We start from the raw sequence: 21183 nt of genomic DNA on the forward strand, positions 1-21183 counted from the left end.
AAATCATGAGTTTTCTTTCTGTTTTGTTCTTATTTTCTATTTTGTTCTTAAACCTTTCATTTTGCACACTTTTATTTTGTTGAAAATATTCCGTGTTTTTTTTTTTTATGTTTTGAATTGTTCCCAATATGAAGATTATTTCCCATGGCTATAGACCAGGAAGAAATCCTAAGCAAATTCAAAACAAATCATTCAAACATCATAACATTGATCAAGTTCCACTCCATCCTCTTCTCAAATACAGACTTCCCTCTTGACAATAAAAAACACACAAAATGGCTGTTAAGTACGTGGCCTACAGTTCGGTTTCTACCCATTCAGATGCAATTGAAGGCCAATAAACACAGAGTCCTTTAGGTGCAAATTTCCATGCTCTTGGACTTGTTCAGGGTTGTACCTTTTTCAACCTGGCCACCCATCAGTAAGGCTGGCTGAGGCTGATGGAAGTTGCAGTGTTATATGAAGGACGTTTTCCCAGTTACATTTACCTGACCTACCAGAGTGAGGAGACACAGTATGTTACAGATCCACTCTCTGAAGCAGGGGTCTCCAACCTTGGCAACTTTAAGACTTGTGGACTTCAACTCCCAGAGTTCCTCAGCCAGTTGGCTGAGGAACTCTGGGAGTTGAAGTCCACAAGTCTTAAAGTTGCCAAGGGTGAAGACCCCTGCTCTGAAGGAGGTCCATCTAATGGGATAAAGAAGAAGGGCCTTCTTCATGGTGGCTCCCTCCCTGTGGAACATCATCCCTGTGGAGATAAGGTTGGTCTCCACTTTGACACTCTTTCAGAAGGCCTGAAGACACGGTTCTGCCAATAGACCTGGGGGCGGGGGGGGGCACAGGTGATACCGAGACCATCGAGTGGTTGGTTTGATTCTTTCCACCATGGGGTTGAGTTTTGTATTTTGTGGTTTTGCATCTCATTTGGAAACCAAGGACCCAGAGTATGGAGGAAGAATGGAGAGGCCAATCAAGCACAGTAATCCAATGGTCATTGAACCAGTTTTTGGTGCTTTTGGCAAAAGTTGCTCTCATCAGAAAAGAGGACTTTGGACCAAGGAGCAACAGGAGTTTGGACCACTGTGCTTCATTAAGACCAGGGTCAACGCAGCCGTCTACCAGGAGATTTTGGAGCACTTCATCCTTCCTTCTGCAGACGAGCTTTATGGGGATGCTGACTTCATTTTCCAGCTGCCCACACTGCCAAAAGCACCAAAACCTGGTTCAATGACTGTGGGATTACTTGATTGGCCAGAAAACTCGCCTGACCTGAACCCCATAGAGAATCTATGGGACATTGCCAAGAGAAAGATGAGAGACATGAACAATGCAGAAGAGCTGAAGGCTGCTATTGAAGCATCCTGGTCTTCCATAACACCTCAGCAGTGCCACAGGCTGATAGCTTCCATGCCACACTGCATTGAGGCAGTAATTGCTGCAAAAGGGGCCCAAACCAAGTACTGAGTACATATGCATGCTTATACTTTTCAGAGGTCCAATATTGTACTGTGTACAATCCTTGTTTTATTGATTGCATGTAATATTCTAATTTTCTGATATGGTGGATTTGGGGTTTTCATGAGCTGTACACCATAATCATCACAATTATGACAAATCACAGCTTGAACTATCTTGCTTTGCATGAAATGAGTCTTATCTCATATATTAGTTTCACCTTTTAAGTTGCATTACTGAAATAAATGAACTTTTGCACGATATTCTAATTTTCCGAGTTTCACCTATATGTAGGGTTCAAGCCAACTACTTTATTAGGTAAAGGTTCCCCTCGCACATATGTACTAGTCATTCCCGACTCTAGGGGGCGATGCTCATCTTCGTTTCAAAGTTGAAGACCCAGTGCTGTCTGAAGACATCTCCGTGGTCATGTGGCTGGCCAAAGGCGCACGGAACACTGTTACCTTCCTACCAAAGGTGGTCTCTATTTCTCTACTTGCATTTTTTACGCTCTTTCAAACTGCTAGGTTGGCAGAAGCTGGGACAACTAACGGGAGCTCACTCTGTTACGAGACACTAGGGATTCGAACCGCTGAACTTTATTATATCTAGCCTATTATACAGGAATCTTCCCCAGAATGCTGGCCTTAGCCTGGGAATAGATAGATAAGGTTTTATAGAGCTTAAGGGGTATCAGTTCTGGATCACTTGCGGCTATGCAAGGATTCAGGGCTAATTCTGCACTTGAGGCCTCCTCCAACACTTGAGGCATTTCTCAACCTCTGCTCTGTCCACCAACTTCCTCATTTTGAGCCCTTCTATAGAGTTTTTTGCCTGGATGGGCCCAGGTGTGGTAAGCAGTTAGTTTGATGCCCAGCTGGGACCAACCTCACATACAGAACTTACATCCATAGAAGGCTCTGGAAACAATCTGCCTCTTCATACTTTCACACAACAGTTTTAGAGGGGTTCTGTTAGGGGAAAAAGAAGCAACATTCAGAATATATGCATCAAACACATTTATTCTGCCAACAACTGTCTTTGCTCCTCATTTCTCACCCCACCCCCCAAAAAGTCCTTAAAATGTTGTAATAAGGATTATTCTGCTGTGTCTTCACAATGATTCCACAAGCAGAGATGGGCTAACCCCATCACAGTGTAATTACAACGAGAATTTTATAGTTCATTTGAATCTCCTATTGTTAACCTGACATTTTAGCCACTAGTTCTCATTGTCCTCTCTCGTGGTCAGGTGCCCATTATACACCCAACCAAGGTAAAGACCCAGAATTAGAATTAGGAGGAGCAATTAGGCTATGGAGTCTAACCCTGTTTAATGCACAAATCCACATTAAAGCTTCTCCTGCAAAGGGCTGTTTAGCTTCCACTTGAATACATCTAATGAAAGGGGTCCCCCCCTACCTCCATTATTTTAGTATGCACTATCAAACTACTTCCACTCTGTTAGAATATTCATGACTGGGAGAGACATGGTAACAAGGTCAGCCAATGAATAGACATAGCAACTAAGTCAACCAATGGGAGCTTTAACAGATCTGAGTCTGTGCTGAGAATCGAAACTGAAACTACTCTGTCTGATCTGAACTCTGAAATGAAACTAACCGCTCTCTCCTGCTTGTGTTCTGCTTGTAACTTCTACCACATTGAAAGAATCTATTGGCATTGTACATTTATTCATTTGTTATTATGTATATAAAGAAGTCAATGAATCCAGCTGAATCAGTTATCTGTGTGTGCTTTCTGGGCTTGATTTTTCTGCAAGAAACTCTCGACACACTCTTAGGACACATGATATTGCTGACATTCAATTGATAGTCAGAAATTATTTTAAAGCCTTTGAATTAAATTAAAGCAAGAGTAGCTTTCATCGTGGTTTTAAAATAAGGAAAATCTCCTTTGAGTTGAGCACAATTTTAGCAAGCATGCTAAGCAACAATACAAAACTAGGTTGTCATTTCCAGAATGTCAATCAACTTCCTAGCCTGCTATTGACCTGGTACTATGACAATAAAGAGAGCCAGTTTGGTGCAGTGATTAAGGTGCTGGCCTAGAAACCAGGAGACTATGAGTTCTAGTCCCACTTTAGGATGAAAACCAGCTGTGTGGATTTGGACCACACATTCTCTCAGCACAACCCACCTCACAGGGTGGTTGTTGTGGAGAAAATAGGAGGAAACATTATTATATATGTTCACCACCTTGAGTTACTTATAAAAATAATAAAGAGGGGATAAAAATAATCAAATAAACAAATAATAAACAAAGCCCTAACAATCTTCTTGATCCCAGTGACAGTAGCTACTGTCAGGGTTCCGAGGGATGCCCTAATTAAACCATGAGTCTCGAGCCAAGCTTCAAAAGAAATCCAGTTATTTATTAGAAGCAACATATTGGCACGTACCCAAGTGAAGCCAGCTCTGACTCCACATAATTTATGGCCCAATTATGACCCTGTTTCCCCCGCTCCCCCCCAGGGTGTGCCATAAATCATATTCTCCAACGGAGCACTTTCGTGGGCTGTTGAGATCATGCCCCTCTGGCTGTTGCAGGTAACCTGGTATACAGCCTTGAGAAAGGTATGCGTGGAATGGGCTCGTTGTTGTGGCTGCCGTGCTGCTCCGTCACTTTCCCCCCCCCCTTGCCTATGGCAACTCGAGAGCAGGCCAGGGATTCTTTGCAAGTTGACAGCTACTTTTCATCTGTCAGGAATGGCTCAGAATTCTTCAAAGTTCATTCAAGGGGCTTGAAAAGAGATTCTAAAGAGTTTACTTCACCTGTCATGGATACAAGTGCAGCCGATGGGCAGGTTGTATGGAGAGCCACCGGTGGAGCAGGAAAGACATAAGGAACCTTGATTATAGTGGTCCAGCTGCCATGAAAATAAGCCGGCACCATATCCTTGCATCTCAGTGATGTCATTAATATCTAGGCAAAAGAGGAAGGGAGGGAGGGAGGGACAAAGATTAAATCTTGCACCAAGTTTCTTGTTTTTTTTTTCTTGGACTGGAGCAGATCATGCTTTGCTGAGCTACATGTGGACAAGAAACAAAAGGACATACTGTGTAAAATTTTCCAACATATTCCCCATTTTTCCATATACTATATACTATTCCATATATTTATTTATTAAACTTCTACACAGCCAGTCTCACTCCCCTAAGAGACTTTGGGTAATTTACAACTAGAAATTTTATTTCCAGCTTAATATCACCTTTTGGGGTGAGGGCAACCAAAATAGATTTGTTGCGAAATATTACTTCGTTTAAAAAAACAAAAAACCACCCGGATTTCTTAATCCCAAAGGTGCTTTTCAAAAAGGGAACTGGACTTTCTTGATTGTTTTCTTGAAGACATTTCACTCCTTATCCAAGAAGCTTCTTCAGTTCTGGAGAACTTGAAGAAGCTTCTTGGATGAGAAGCAAAACATCTTCAAGGAAAAACAAAGTCCAGTTGCCTCTTGAAAAAAAAAACACTTTTGGAACAACCATGACCTGAATAACTGAGAATCTCCACAGACTGGATTTCTTAATATATTATTTTTTAACAAAAGAAAGCTATACAAAACCCGGATTGTGCTTTTTTTTTACATAAATGCCTGGCCTTCAGCTCATCCACAATGTCTGTTAACGCAAACGATTCAGCCAAAAAAAAGGCCAGCTAATTAAAACCATGCAAGCAAAGGCTTTTGCTTTGTTTTTTACAGCAGCACATTCAAAACCGTAGCGGAACAGAAAATAATAAAAAGGGGGGGGAGGGAAACGGCACCATGCCAAGCATGCGTTTTTGCGGCTAATGCCGGAGCTTAATTTTAGGGGCAACGGTGAGAGGTTAGGGAAAGAGGGATAGGTAACCGAGTCAGCTGTTGTCAGATTGTTCGTAGCAAAACAGAGGAGCAGGGAGCGGGGAACGGCTGTTAGCGTGATTAAAAACTTTGAACCCCCAAAAATAAGATCAAGCTGTAAAAGCAAATCAGGGCCATGAAAGAGAACAGAAACAAATAGCAAACAAAACAACCAAGTGCTCTTCACCTTTAATTCTTCAGGAACGAGCTGAAAAAGCCAGTATTTATGGGAACATCTCCTACAGTCAATCAGAAAGGGATGGGAGAGTTTCGCCCCCCCCCCCCCTCCTCCCACTTTTCTCTTCCATTGGTAAGAAAAGATCTTGGAATTGTTATTGAGAAAAGAGTAAACACTGTCCTTTTAAGGTGAACCCCACAGACGCTAAGAATTCAGATGAAAGGTACCTGAATTAGTGAAGAATTAGAGTGAACAGCATCTTCAGAATGAGCTTAAAGGTTTTGGTTTGCGGCAATGGATCTCTGCCAAATGTTTAGACACATGCAAAAGGTTAAAGAAATTGCAAGGGACTCAAAAGCAAAATGAAGAGCAAACCAGGTGCAACAGTATTGTCATTAAGCACATCAGAGAGCGCGCCCATCCGAAATCTCAACGCTCAACGTTTTAGAGGGGCTTCCTGTGTCGACAAGGGGCTACGTGACCTCTTAGTTCCTTCCAAGGAATTGTAACAACCCAAGGAGAAAAGCAACAGGGTGCCTAGTTCAGAACGTTGTTTCCAGGTGAACCTCAATCAAGGGGGCATTGGAAAGCACCATGGTCAGCCTGCTCTCCAGAAACAGAGACCAAGGTGTCTTCTTCCTCTGTTGCTGAAGTCCATGCAAAGCCTCATGGCTGTGAATCATAGATATTCTCCTCCTCCATAAATGTGTCTGATCTCCTTTCCAACTGGTTCAGGGGTGTCATATTCGTCTGGTCTTATGGCCGAGAATTCCATAGATTAAATTACCTGTCCTGAATCTCTCTGCATAATAAATGGTTGTTCCAATGGACAACCTTGGGATGGAGATTTGTGATGCAGAGAATTTCTTCACATCAAATCCTATGATCCTATGCCCCCATCACACCTCCTGTTATGTTACCAAGGGAATTAAATTCATAACGACCTCCCCACTTCATAATCCCGTTGTTCTCCTTTCTGCAACTTTCCTAGCTCAACAGGATGCTTTTTGGAGGTGTAGTTAACTACAAACATCTTGGCTGTTCTAACTACGTACGTATAAGGGAATTATTTTATCGGCAAAGAAAGCCAAGGTTTGGGGGCTCTTTTCTTTTGGATGAACTGGACTGTCAGGTAGTCCCATGGCCAAGATTCTGTTGTGGCCCGCCAGCAGTCAGTGGACTGGGTGGCAGATTCAGACAGTGAGGAGGTTGGGGAGGAACACGGGCCAGTCCTGGAGTCTGGGGAAGGCTTTGTGGAGGGGTCTGCCTCGGAGGCAGAGAGGGGGCCTAGGCCGTCCGACAGTTATCAGCTGCCTTTGCAGTCGGATATCAGAGCGGTAGAAGAACAGCTGGAGCCTGTTCCCGAGGTGCGCATGCGCAGAGCTGCCAGGAGAAGGGAACAGTTAAGGAACAAGGGCCCCTCCCATAGGGAATAGAGAGGAGTGAAAGGGGAGTCAAGTTAGCAGGAGACAATTAGTTCATTTAATTAGTGTGAAGATTTGTTTGTGACTCTCAGAGACTCCTTGCCAAGCATTTTCTTGTACAGTGTTGCGTTTGGAAGATATCGGCCTGGCAGCTCTGCGCATGTGCACATCGGGAACAGGCTCCAGCTGTTCTTCTGCCCCACTGATCTCCGACTCCAAAGACAGCTGATAACTGTTGGACAGAAATTCTGCCTCCGATGCAAAGCACTCATCAGAGCCTTCCCCAGACTCCAGGACTGGCCCATGTTCCTCCCCAAACTCCTCACTGTCTGAGTCTGCCAACAGCTCCGCTGGGGGGGGGGGGGGGCACAACAATGACTTCCTCACTTCATAATTCCGTTGTTCTCCTTTCTGCAACTTTCCTAGTTCAACAGGATCCTTTTTGGAGGTGTAGTTCAGTGTTTCCCTGGCTGGGGAATTCTGGGAGTTGAAGTCCAGACATCTTCAAGTTGCCAAGGTTGGGAAACAGTGGTGTAGTTAACTACAATCATCTTGGATGTTCTAACTACCTAAGGGAATTATTTTTATCGGCAGAGTTGCTTTCCCTGACTCATAAGGCTGCCCCAGCAGTGGGCTGACATTGCAGTAATGCCAACACTGTTGTACACTGAGTGGGCAGGTATTGCTCCAGAGCCAGTGGGAGAAATGAAGTGAGTTGGGAGGGCAGGGAGGAGAAGGATAAAAACCTTTCATCCTTTTAGAATCTGTGAGGTTCCGATTGCAGATCATGGATAGCATTGCGTGCAGCTTGTCTTCCTCCTCCTCGTCATCGTCGACGGAGGCAGAGCGGCTGGCAGCTAAGTGGTGGTAGTTAATAGTTACTGCTCAAAAAAATAGTGAAAGAGGAGCATAAGAAAACAAAGCGGGCGCCAGGATTGACAATCAAGTCTTAAAAGGACATGTGGTCCTCCCCTCCTTTAGGGGTCATTATATAATTCCATCTTCATGGATTTGCGGAACTTTTAATCTCCAACCAATGTCTTCTCTACCCAACCCTGAGTTTGTATCTCTCTCATCCAAACACGGGTGCACAACAGGTGATGTTTTTGTAAGGTGTTAGATAGTAGATTACTCACTCAAACATGCATGTAATCACCAGATTCTGCTCATAAAATCCTTACCTTTTCCTCCACGGAAGGCCATTTCAGGGGCACACATAACAACAGACACAACCCTAGACTAAATTTAACAAAGCCAAATTTCCATGTTCAGATGATACATTACTCCTATGAGTCATCATACGGTTTATTAACCGTATCTTGGCTTCAAATGAGGGCTAGGTTCATTCAACAGTCTAAAATTAATGGCTGGATTCTACATCGTGATGATCCACAATTGACCCAGATCTGTTTTAACCTAGTTTAGCATGTTACCCAATGCGGTGAATGTTTTTCATCCATTTTCCACTTTCCTTCTGGAGCAAAAGACAGCATGAAAGGCTGTGCTTATTTCTCTTTGTCAGTGTAGTATTCATGAAGTGGAATAGGGCTTAGTAACAAGGTCAGCCAATGGGAGCTAAAACAGTTTGTAGCTTGGGCGTGGCTTAGCTCTGCAGCTCTGAATCTGTGCTGAGCTCTAAACTAGTCTGCAGCTCTGAACTAAAACTGAAACTGTTCTCTCCTCTTCTTGTGTTTTGCTTGTATTTACTACCACGTTGGAAAACCTGCCTTTGGTATTGTATGTTTACTTCAGGTGTTATTATGTATAAAGAGAAGTTAATGAATCCTGCTGAATCGGTTACCTGTGTGTGCTTTCTGGATGTGATTGCCGCAATGAACTCTGAGACTCTTTATCTTTACAACTTATGATCTGTCACTTAGCGACTGTGCAAAGTTACAGTTGACCCCCAAAAGAAACTTGTGGTAAGTATGACAGCCAATAAGTTTTATAAAACAAAGAAGCTTACTATCTAGTTTCATAGTTATCATATAAAAACTATGCCCATTATCACATTTTGGGCTCTTAGCAACAGGCGTATATTTATGGGCCCATATTTATGGGCCTCCAGTCATAGGTTTATGATTTACAGCATTTCTGCCAGAAAACAGTGTTTATATCCAGTTTCTGGCAAAAACAGAGCCATTCTGCACAATGGGTTCACCTAATGTCTTGACATTGCCATTTTCACTTAACAACCACTGTAAAAAAAAAGTGGTCGTAAAATCAGGTCTGGTTATGTAGTGACCCACTTTACGACCGTCACGATTTATGACTATAATTGCATGGCTCAATTACATTCATAAGGACTACCTGTGTAACAATCAGTGGTTGGATTCAGCCAGTTCGCACCAGTTCGAGAGAACCGGTTGTTCAATTACACCACCACCCCACTGTCAAAGTGGCTCCTGGGCGCGGCATTGCGCTGAATGGAGAAACAGGGAATGGAGCGGCCAGCGCGAGGGAAGAAGGCCGTTTCCCCTCTTTCTACTCTCTCCTCCTCTTCCTTCCCTTGTGGCGGTCGCTCTGTTGCCCTTTTCTCTATTGCAGCGCAGTGCCCAGGAACCACTTTGATAGCGGTGGCGGTGGTGTCAGTTTAACAACCAGTTCACTGAGTGTCAGGTCGGCCATTGCTAGAGGCTCGTCCCACATGTGTGGCAGAGCTGGAGGATGAGGATGGGCCACACCTCCCATGCCAGCCAACCTGACCTTGGCCGAACCGGTGGTTAAATTATTTGAGTCTCACCACTGGTAACAATCCAATGAAGTAGTTCAGGATGAAAAACCTCTAGAATTCCAATCACTGAGAAGGGATCAACTTAAATGGATCGGAAACAGATTCTTCTTCTAGTTCTGATCCATCTGGAGTTGGTCAACTGGCATTCACAGAAAGCATAAAAGGCATAAAAATGTCCTTCAAACTCCTGAGCATTATGCCACCAGCTAGTCCCTCTGGAATGCAACGTCAAGTCGAACTCACTTAGCTGATTCAGATGTGATAGTAACAAAACCAGTAATTCAGTATAACAAGAATAAATTACACAAGTCCCAACGTTATGCGTTTCTTCTTGGAGCAAAGATGTGAGAAGAAAACTAGAGGCTTAGCTGCCCTTTCATTCATTTTTGCTGGGTCATTCAAACACAGACAAATTTGATGTTAATCCTAATCTTGGTTAACCAAAGCAACATCCACAATATAGCCTATAAAGCTGTTTTATCCCAGCACTTAATTATGAGTTAGCAACAGGAACACATTGGTCCTAGCAAAAGGGGCCAGAGTCAGTTCTCGCAAGATTGTAGGTTTCCCATTCGGGTTTAGCAACCTCAACCTCAACATTGCAACAATCTTATATAATTTCCCACAAAAGAATTGGGTTACGACCACCTATAGGAAATTTACTTCTGCCCCTATTCTGGGGACATTGAAATCCTGACTGTTAGCTGCCTGAGATTGCAGAATAGAAGGGAAGTTCTGGCTCTCACCGTAGACCTAAGGCAGGGGTGGGCTTCAACATTTTTAGCAACGGGTTCTCTGCCCCGGTTGCTGGGTGGGCGTGGCCATGGTGGGTGTGGCCTAGTCGGTCTCTCGCACCACGGTGGGTGCAAGACAATTCTTATTCTTTTCTTATTGCAACTGTGAATGGTTTTTCCGGGACATCTGGAGAAGTCTTTCTCATCCTTTCATTCTTTTAACCAGTGGTGGGATTAAAAAATGTTAGCAACCAGTTCTCTGCCCCGTTGTTGGGTGGGCGTGGCCATGGTGGGTTTCTCGCCTCCTGCACCACTGTGGATGGGGTGTTCACCCTCCCCGGACTCTGGAGATTTTCTTTCAGCCTCCGGAAGGACGAAAACAGCCTTCCCCAGGGTCCAGAGGCCAGAAACATGCCAATTTCCGGCCTTCCAGGAGGCCCGTTTTTCATCTCCCCGAGCCCCCACCCTATACTTACCTGGCATCCCAAACAGGCTGCATGGGGAGTCCTGGGAGGCGCGGGGTGGGAGGCGCGGAGCAAGGTGGGCAAGGCCAGCCAGGGGTGGGATTTGCAGGGTCTCCGAATTGGGCAGATTCTTAGCTAGAGGTTCTCCTGAACCCATGCAAACCTACAGTAGCCCACCCCTAACCTGAGGCTATTGAGAGTTTGAATTTCCCCATCTCTCACTGTGTACATCATACTAAGAGGATTATATTATACAGGTAGTCTCCAACTTAGAGCAGTTTGTTTAGTGACTGTTCAAAGTTTGAACGGCACTGAGAAAAAGTGACTCATGAGAGTTTTTCACACGTACAACCATTGCAACATTCCCATATTCATGTGGTGTATATTTGATTGCTTGACAACTGACTCACATTTATGACGGTTTCAGTGTTCAGGATCATGTGATCATCTTTTACAACTTTCTGATGAGCAAAGTCAATGGGATAACCAGGTTCATTTAACAACCGTGTTACTAATTTAAAACTGCAATGATTTGGTCGTAAAAGGGGGCAAAACTCATTAACAAATTTCTCACTGAGCAACGCAAATTATGGGCTCATTGTGGACATAGGTCAAGGACTACCTCTGCCTGTAATGCTTCAGCAATTGTAAGTTGTAATCAATTCTATTTATTTATCAAATTTGTACACGGCCCAATTTCCAACAGCTTTAATAAAGATTTTGTAAGTTAATAGAAACTCTGCGTGTTTCCCTGGAGTTTTTAATTATCACCCAAAATTGCTGGGAGTCAGGTGGCAAAAATATAATAAATTATTAAAATTGAGTGTCTACTCTAAGATTCTGAAGTTACTGTTAATTTTAAAGTTACTTAAACAGATAGTCCTCAACTTACAACCATTCGTTTAGTGACTATTCAAGGCTAAAATGGGACGGAAAAAGCGACATGACTATTTTTTACAATTATCACTATTGCAGCATTCCCCGGGGTCTGTGATTAAAATTTAGATACAGGCATCCTTGACTTGCAATGATTCATTTAGTGACCATCAAAGTTACAACAGCACTGAAAAAAGTGACTTATGACCGTTTTTCAGACTTATAACCGTTACAACATCCCCCTTGGTCACACAGTCAAAATTCGGATAATTGACAACTGGTTCATATTTAGAACTATTGTTGTGTCCTGGGATCATGGATCACACTTTGTAACCTTTTGTCAAGCAAAATCAATGGGAAAAAGAGATTCACTTAATAACCATGTTATTAACTTAAACACTGCAGTGGTTCACACAACAATTGTGGCAAGAAAGATCGTAACATGGAAGAAAACTCACTTAACAACTGTCTCACTCTGCCACAAACATTTTGGGCTGAATTGTGGTTGTAAGTCGAGGACTACCTGGGATTCCTTTTACGAATATGTTTGGATAAAATGCCAGGATTTCAAGCCTCAATTTCTGCACACTCCCTTTCTCACCCAGTCTGTGAAACCAGAAGAGTAGAAATCCTTACTGTTCTCGTGTCTGTGGCCTGGATAAATAATCCTGAAGACATAATCGGTAGCCGTCTCCATGACCGATGGCATTTCTTCCATGTCCATCGACCGGTTGTGGCTGTTCCGTTTCCGGAGCTTTGGAAAAACTTTCCCCTGCAAGACAAGGTGGTGTGAGTTGAGGCTGAAGCTGCCATACCTAAAGATGAAGCAGGCAGGTAAGCAGAGAGGATCAAAAGCAGGGGTGGGATTCAGCCGGTTCAGACTGGTTCGGGAAAACTGGAGTTAATTTTACATCTGGTTCGCCAAACCTGTAGTTCCAAGGATTGGCTTGACACGCCCACCCCACCCCGCCACTCCCAGGAGTCTCCATGTGGCCCATTTTGGATGCCAGGTAAGTGCAGAGCCCATGCAGAGAAATTTCTGGATTTCCGGAACTTCTGGGAGGCCTGTTTTTCACTCTCCCAGAAACGGGCCTCCTGGAAGTTCCAGAAATCCAGAAATGGGCTCATTTCCAGCCTCCAGAGGGCCTCTGGAGCCTGGGGGAGGCTGTTTTCGCCCTTCCAGAAGCTCAATAAAAGCCTCTGGAGCCTGTGGACAGCGAAAATGTCCCCCCCCCCCCAACGTGGCACAGGAAGCCAAGTTGGCCATGCCGACCATGGCACACCCACCAAGCAACAGGGCAGAGAATTGGTTGCTAAAAATTTTCAATCCCACCCCTAATCCAAAAGGCAGGAATGTTATCTAAAAGATGTCTTGGGGAGATCGTTAAGAAGGAGCCAAGTTGTTAAGGAAACAAAAGAAAAAAAAATGCTACATGAACCAAATAAGATCTTGGGTCTGAGCACATGGGAAACCCCTCTCCAAGCCCCATCAGGAGGTACCAGACTTGAAAAACAACAAGGCAAGAGCAGCTGCTAGTTTTGAGACTTCACAAAGCAAGGACTTTGGGGTATCCCTGGTGTCCTGAAGCCACCCACTCTTTGAGTCATCTTTGGATCCAGACATGGTGGCTTCCATCTCTCTAGGTAGTGCCTGTCGGCCTAGTTGTGTGGATGAGCCCTTTCTAAGCAATTTACAGAGTCAGCCTATTGCCCCCAACAATCTGGGTTCTCATTTTACCAACCTTGGAAGGATGGAAGGTTGAGTCCACCATGAGCCGTTGAGACCCAAACTGCTGGCAGCTGGTGATCAGCAGAAGTAGCCTGCAATACTGCATTCTAACCACTATGCCACCACAGCTCTTTAAAATGAGATACGTTAAGAGTCTCTTGGAGAGGTGGAGTCAAGAGAGGAATCAGCCTGGAGTCATTATATCCCCACAAGCAATCCAAGTTCAACCCCTCTTGAATTCTGTTATTATCCAGTGCTAATTTAGTGCTAGCGTTAATTAGATTCCTTTGCATTAGTAGGAGTAATAAATCACAACTGGAACTTAGCATGTGTTTCTGAAGCTTCACACCTGATCGTGGCTGTTGACCAGGGCTTTGAGTATTTGAATGAGTGAGCGACTGTAAGCTAAACCACCAAGCTTGTGTAATAGTGGGGCATTTGTAAAGAGGCCAAACTGGAGAAGGACAGGCTGTGACAGAGAACATTTCCTGTACTTGAAGTTCCTCTCTTGGGATGTTAAGATTTGAGAGGGAACCACCAACCTAGAAGATTAGCAGTCAATTCAGAGCAGATAAAAGTAAGGGGATTACAAGACAGGAGAAGTCAGAAGTCAACAACTGATGGATTCCAAATTAAGGAGAAGCCAGGAATCCACCAATCAAGAGTTCACTCAACAGCTTCTACGGGGATGAAATCACCTCCATGTGCCATTTCCAGAGGTCAAGCTTTGGAATGTCTGATGTCATCACCGGAGCCAATTAGGAAGGGAATCATTAAGTTGCTCTAGAACAGAGGTGTCCAACCTTGACAACTTAAAGACCTCTGGACTTCAACTCCCAGAATTCTGCAGCCAGCCATGAAGTCCACAGGTCCACACTCTTAAAGATGTCAAGGCTGGACACCCCTACTCTAGAACTTGATATCCTTCAATCCTTCTCAGACAGAAATAGTCGTTGTTTAACAAAGACTACCTGTAAATTAGAGGTATAGCATGTTGGAGAAGGCTGAAGCAAAGCAATCATTCTATGGAGTTGGGAGTCTCTAGCCTTACCTTTCCCTGTTGGGACCACAACGGAGGCTCCAGCTGTCCACGGGGCAGGAGCCCATTCTCAAGGCAAGAAAGGAAGGCCAGGAGATGTCCGCCAGGTGGAAAATGGAGTGGGGGCCTCTGGATACCATCCTGGCTCACCAGCACCAAAGTCCCACCTTGGTCAGCTGCAAGGGGAAATGTTCCTTGCCATTGGTTTCCACAGCAACACAGGCAGCATAGAATTGCAATAATAAAACACAACCCCTTGTTGAAGTTAAGGAGGACCAAAAGCGCATGGCAAACAAATTACTTAGGAATGCCTAGCACATCAATTTCATAGGGTCATAGAATCTTAGGCCTGGTAGAGAACTTGGAGGTCTTCTAGTCCAACCCGCTGCTAAATGAAGGAGTCTCATACCGTCCTAGTCAAATGGTTGTCCAGTCTATTTTTTAAAAAACCTTCAGTGATCTGCAACTGCAGGAGGTAAACTTTGTTTTAACAGATTAACAGAGTTGGAATGGACTTGTAGGTCATCTAGTTCAACTCACCCCCTGCCCAAGCAGGAGACCCTACACAAGTGATGGCTAATCTTTTTGGCATCACATGCCAAAAGCGGGGGGGGGAGCATGGGGGGGGACGTGCATGTGCATGCCCACATCCATAATTCTATGCGCCCCCCCCCCATGCATATGTGTACGACCCCTTGTGCTCCCCCTGCTTTTGGCATGTGATGGCACAGTGGACCTGTTTTTCACCCTCCCCAGGCTCCAGACCCTTTCTAGGAGCCTGGGGAGGGCAAAAAAGGCTTCCTCCTCCTTGTAGGCCGAAAACGGCCGTTTGCTGACTTCCGGTTGGATTGGAAGATCCGTTTTTCGCTCTCCCCAGGCTCCAGGTGCTTTCTAGGAGGCTGGAGAGTGTGAAAACGGCCTCCCCAGTGCCCCCCAGAGGCCCTCCAAAGGCCAGAAATGGCCTGTTTTCGGACCTGGTTTGTGCGTTGGGCTGTTTTTCGCCCTCTGGAAGCTTCAGGGAAGCCTCCTGAAGCCTTCAGAGAGCGAAAAATGACCCAACACGCAAACTGGAAGTCTGTTCTTGAACTTCCAGTCTGTGCGTTGGGTGGTTTTTCGCCCTCCAGAGGCTTCAGGGAAGCCTCCAGAGGGTGAAAGATGGCCGAAAAACAAGGCCAAAATCAGCTGGCCAGCACTCGCTGGAGCTGACAGGGCAACGCCTTGCATGCCCTCAGTAATGGCTCCGCATGCCACCTGTGGCATGCGTGCCATAGGTTCGCCCTACACCATTTTTAACAGATGGCAGTCCATTCTCTTCTTGAAAGCTTCCAGTGATGAAGCTCCCTCAATCTATGAAGGCAAGCTGTTTCATTGGTTGATTGTTCTCACTGTCATAAAGTTTCTCCTTATGTCTACGCTGAATCTCTCCATCAATTTCCATCCATTATTCCTTGTCTGGCCTTCAGGTGCTTTGGAAAATAGGTTGACCCCCCTCCTCTCTGTGGCAGCCCCTCAAATATTGGAAGACTGCTATTATGTCTCCCGTGGTCCTTCTCTTCACTAGACCACCATGCCCAGTTCCTGCAACAGTTCATCATATGTTTTAGTCTCCAGTCCCCTATCATGCTTCATTTGAGTCTTGCCTTCATATGTTCATCATATGTTTTAGCCTCTACTCCCCTAAGTATAGTAACTGTGAGAGGGATCTTGGAGTCCTAGTGGACAACCATTTAAATATGAGCCAGCCGTGTGCAGCAGCTGCCAAAAAAACCAACACAGTTCTAGGCTGCATCAACAGAGGGATAGAATCAAGATCACGTGAAGTGTTAATACCACTTTATAAGGCCTTGGTAAGGCCACACTTGGAATACTGCATCCAGTTTTGGTCACCACAATATAAAAAAGACATTGAGATTCTAGAAACAGTGCAGAGAAGAGCAACAAAGATGATTAGGGGACTGGAAGCTAAAACATATGAAGAATTGTTTCAGGAATTGGTTATGTCTAGTTTGATGAAAAGAAGGACTAGGGGAGACATGATAGTATTGTTCCAATATCTCAGGGGTTGCCACAAAGAAGAGGGAGTCAAACTATTCTCCAAGGCACCTGAGGGTAGAACAAGAAGCAATGGATGGAAACTAATCAAGGAGAGAAGCAACTTAGAACTGAGGAGAAATTTCCTGACAGTTAGAACAATGAATTAAACTTGCCTCCAGGAGTTGTGAATGGAAGTTAACAATGGAAGTTTTTAAGATGAGCTTGGATAACCATTTATCTGAAATGGTATAGGGCCGTGATGGCGAACCTATGGCACGTGTGCCACAAGTGGCACGCGGAGCCATTTGTCAGGGCACGCGAGGTGCTGCCCTGTCAGCTGGCCAGCGCGCGTACGCGCGCTGGCCAGCTGAGTTCACCTTTTTAAAAGCTATTTTTCGCCTTCCCCAGGCTCCAGAGGCTTTATAGGAGCCTGGGGAGGGCGAAAAGAGCCTCCCCCGCCCCCCTGGAGGCTTCAGGGACCGTCCCTGAAGCCTTCGGAACACTTAAAACCACCCTCCGAGCAAACCGGAAGTCACTTGTCACTTCCGGTTTGCTTGGAGGGTCGTTTTAAGCGTTCCGAAGGCTTCAGGGACTGTCCGAGGCTTCCCTGATGCTTTCGGAGCGCTTAAAACGACCCTCCGAGCAACCCGGAAGTCACTTCCGGTTTGCTCGGAGAGTGGTTTTAAGTGCTCCGAAGGCTTCAGGGAAGCCTCCGGACAGTCCCTGAAGCCTCCGGAGGGCCTCCGGGGGGGGCGGGGGGGGCTCTTTTTGCCCTCCCCAGGCTCCTATAAAGTCCCTGGAGCCTGGGGAGGGCAAAAAAAACATGCAAAAATGGGGGGGTGTTGCACGTTGTGCGCGCATGCGCACGGGGGGGGTATCGCGCGTTGCATTATGGGTGCGGCACGCCCGCACTCAACCCCCCTGTGCTCCCCCCACTTGTGGCACGCGAGCCAAAAAAGGTTCGCTATCACTGGTATAGGGTTTCCTGCCTAAGAAGGGGGGTTAAAAGAGAAGACCTCTAAGGTCCGTTCCAACTCTTATTTTATTCTATTTTAAGTAAGCAGACAATTTCTTTTGTATGGAAGTAGGGGAGGGAGAGAGAGAGTGCTGCAGTGACAAACTTGTAGCCTATGGAAAATATATCCGATCCTCCCCACCTTTTGATGCTCATTTGGGGTGGCATTTTGTTTCATCAATTACTAGCTTCTCTTATTTAACATATTAATCATCCTATGTTCTGGAGATCATCAACAAAGTTCTCCAGCCACTTCAAATTCCTTCTCTGACAGCACTCAACTAAAGAGGATGCGTACAAAGCTTAAAGCACCAACCACGTGAAATCGGTGCAATTCATTAATAAATTAACGTGATTACCTATTTCAAGACAGATTTCATCAGTTATGACAACTCTGAGAAAAGATGCTCTCTTAAATCACTGCTAGTTTCTGTTGAGGATATTCAAACCCATCATTTATGTACACTGATTTACTTATGTACACTGAGAGCATCCGCACCAAAGACAAATTCCTTGTGTGTCCAATCACACTTGGCCAATAAAGAATTATATTCTGTTCTGTTTTGTTCTGTTTTGCTCTATTATATTCTATTCTTTTCTATTCTATTCTAAATATGAAGACTTACGTTGTTGATGGCAGTGGATGCAGACAATTTGGCTGAACGGCACAATCAAGGCGTAGTCCCAGTAGATGCTGAAAACAAGATAAGGATGGCACTGAAGCGTGACAGCAGTTGAAAGGAGAAGGGTGGAGAAGGGGTTTAAACATAGGCAAGGCAACCATCTATCGAGAAAGCTGCAGTTTGGATTCGTGCGTAGAAAACTGGATTTTAAGGCACTAAACAACACCATTGGATCGTGGAATCATATTCAATGACAACAACGATGAAGATGGTCCTTAATCCATCTAGTCCAGTGGTAGTCAACCTGGGCCCTACCGCCCTCTGGTGGGCGTTCTAGCTTTCATGGTGGGCGGTAGGGCTTTTGTCCGATATGAAAGCACTTTCCTTTTTTTAAATTTAATTGACCTTTTTGAAAAATTTTCATAGCATTATTTAAAAAGATTTTCATTAGGTTTTCATACAATTCCCCGTGAATATTTAAATTCCTGAAAATATACTATTTGTATCGCCCATGCCTAAGTTTAGTTCACGTTACGTAAGTGAAACTAAACGGCGCTATAGTGCGACCTCAAATAAAAGAGCTCGTCCCAGAATAGCTCACGCATCTCCACCACCACCACCCAGCTATAACAGACAAGCAGAGCTGGTAGCCCCCCCCCAAAAAAAACCCCAAAGTTACTTCCCTACTTTATAAATCACCATTACTGTGGAACCGGTGGGCGGTTAGAAAATTTTACTACTAACAGAGATACAAAAGTGGGGGGTAGGTATAAAAAGGTTGACTACCCCTGATCTAGTCATTGAAGTGCAGCATTGTTTGCATGAAAAAAAAGTCAGGTACTAGACTTACAGCCAGTCACGATGTGTCCAAGAAGACTTACAATACAATGAGTTTTAACATATGGCAGTTATTATTTGACAAAATTCTTGCAATCTGTATGACCTGTAACTTGTATTCACCGCTTTGTCTTCACCTCCCTTTTCAGCTCCCCTGGCATCATTCTATTTTAAACCCTACGACAGTCTAGTCCTGTGTTTGTCCATCTTAGCAACTTTAAGATGGCTGGACTTCAACTCCCGGAATTCCCCAGCTGGGGAATTGAAGTCCAAACTTCTTAAAGATACCAAGGCTGAGAAACATTTGCAGCTGATGAACCAAGCCGCACCTTGCAAAAGCGTATGGCTTTGGATAAAATTTGTGAATGAGAAACAGATTCCTGGTTATTTGCTACCACAGATTAACACAGCTTTCTTCCTACACTGTTGCTCTGTCTTGAGCAATTTAGAATTTGTGCCATATCCGTCATCGGACGTTGCCGATCATGTTGGTGATGCTATTTAATCAACAGCCGCACGAAAAAGTGCTGCTGAGTTTTGTCCAAACCAGTCCCTTACATTTTGAAGCCATGAGGTTCTTCTTCTACTTGGACCTCGTTTGCCTTCAATCTTTCCTTGGAGGATTAAGTGAAGTATGCTGTATTTTTCTGGGTGTCGCATCCCATGTCCAAAATATTCTAACTTTAATGAGGATACTTTGCCAAAAATAAATTGGAATTAGCCAGGAGCACATCTACCATAAGAAAGGCTGAGTGCCCAAGAATTGAGGCCTTTGACCTATGGTGCTGGAGAAGACTCCTACGAGTCCCTTAGACTGCAAGGTGATCAAACCAGTCAGTCCTAGAGGAGATCAACCCTGACTGCTCTTTAGAAGGCCAGATCCTGAAGAGGAAACTCAAATACTTTGGCCACCTAATGAGAAGGAAGGGACTCCCTGGAGAAGAGCCTCATGCTGGGAAAAATTGAGGGCAAAAGAAGAAGGGGACGCCAGAGAATGAGGTGGCTGGATGGAGTCACCGAAGCAGTCGGCGTGAGCTTAAATGGACTCCAGAGGATGATAGAGGACAGGAAGGTCTGAAGAAATGTTGTCCATGAGGTCGCAATGAGTCGGACACGACTTCGCAACTAACAACATCTATGTGTCTTTTTCCTTGCTACCTTTAATCTTTCACCGCAAGCAAACCCGTTACATTGCCTTACCTTTTCTCCAGTTCCGAATCTCCCAGGTTCCCGTTCATGAGCTGATTTGGTGTCCATTTCAGAGTTAAAGAATCAGAATACTGATGAAGTGACAGATATCCTGGAATGGCCTCCATGTCATCTTTCTGTTCCAAAAGTTACCCCAATAGTGATTAAAAAAAAAAACACAAGACAGAAATATTGGACATTTGCTGAAGGTCAGGTAGTCCTTATAACCACAATTGAGCCCAAAATTTCAGTGGCTGAGCAAGACAGAGGTTACGTGAATTTTGCCCCATATTATGACCTGTCTTGCCACAGTTGATAAGTGAATCATGCAGTTGTTAATAACACAGTTGTTAAGTGAATCTTAACACACTCACATTGATAACAGTTGTGATGTCCTAGGACAGTGTTTCTCAACCTTGGTGATTTTACATCCTGTGGACTTCAACTCCCAGAATTGCTGGCTGGGGGATTCTGGGAGTTGAAGTCCACAGGACTTAAAGTCGGCAAGGTTGAGAAACACTGTCCTAGGACAGCGATGGCGAAACTTTTTTGGCTCACGTGCCATAAGTGGGGGGAGCGCAGGGGGGTCGTGTGCAGGCGTGCCGCACCCATAATGCAATGTGCGACCCCCCCAGTGCGCATGCGTGCACTACAGGCGCGACCCCCTCATTTTTGCATGCTTTTTTCACCCTCCCCAGGCTCCACAGGCTTTATAGGAGGATGGGGAGGGCGAAAACAGCCTCCCCCGCCCCCCGGAAGACCTCCAGAGGCTTCAGGGACCTTCAGGAGGCTTCCCTGAAGTCTTCGGAGGGCTCAAAATGACTCTCCAAGCAAACTTCCGGTTTGCTCGGAGCGTCGTTTTAAGCCCTCCGAAGGCTTCCGGGACCGTCCAGAGGCTTCACGCCTTGCGTGCCCTGACAAATGGCTCCGCGTGCCACCTGTGGCATGCGTGCCATAGGTTCGCCATCACTGTCCTAGGATAACATGATTG

General features: G+C 45.0%; 2 protein-coding genes across 5 annotated transcripts in view; one reads left to right on the plus strand and one right to left on the minus strand.

Annotated features, from left to right (window-relative positions):
- The window catches only part of SGSM2 (small G protein signaling modulator 2), a 157094-nt gene that overhangs the window by 26482 nt on the left and 109429 nt on the right, over positions 1-21183 (minus strand). For 2 of the 4 annotated variants that reach the window (XM_081944350.1, XM_081944348.1), the window contains exons 8-14: positions 20205-20329; positions 18171-18238; positions 14508-14671; positions 12364-12499; positions 7666-7800; positions 4251-4401; positions 2362-2426 (exon numbers count right to left, since the gene is read on the minus strand). In XM_081944350.1, the coding sequence (XP_081800476.1) occupies positions 2362-2426; positions 4251-4401; positions 7666-7800; positions 12364-12499; positions 14508-14671; positions 18171-18238; positions 20205-20329 (844 nt within the window). The remainder of the gene's footprint in view (positions 1-2361; positions 2427-4250; positions 4402-7665; positions 7801-12363; positions 12500-14507; positions 14672-18170; positions 18239-20204; positions 20330-21183) is intronic. The other 2 variants (XM_081944349.1, XM_081944351.1) reach the window with 2 other exon arrangements.
- LYRM9 (LYR motif containing 9) overlaps positions 14460-21183 on the plus strand; it is a 403766-nt gene continuing 397042 nt past the window's right edge. The window contains exon 1 of the mRNA XM_081944366.1: positions 14460-14463. The gene's annotated coding sequence lies outside the window, so the exon portion shown is untranslated. The remainder of the gene's footprint in view (positions 14464-21183) is intronic.

Source organism: Natrix helvetica, assembly GCF_964273705.1.
Source record: "Natrix helvetica genome assembly, chromosome: 2".
NCBI classification, from domain to species: Eukaryota; Metazoa; Chordata; class Lepidosauria; order Squamata; family Natricidae; genus Natrix; species Natrix helvetica.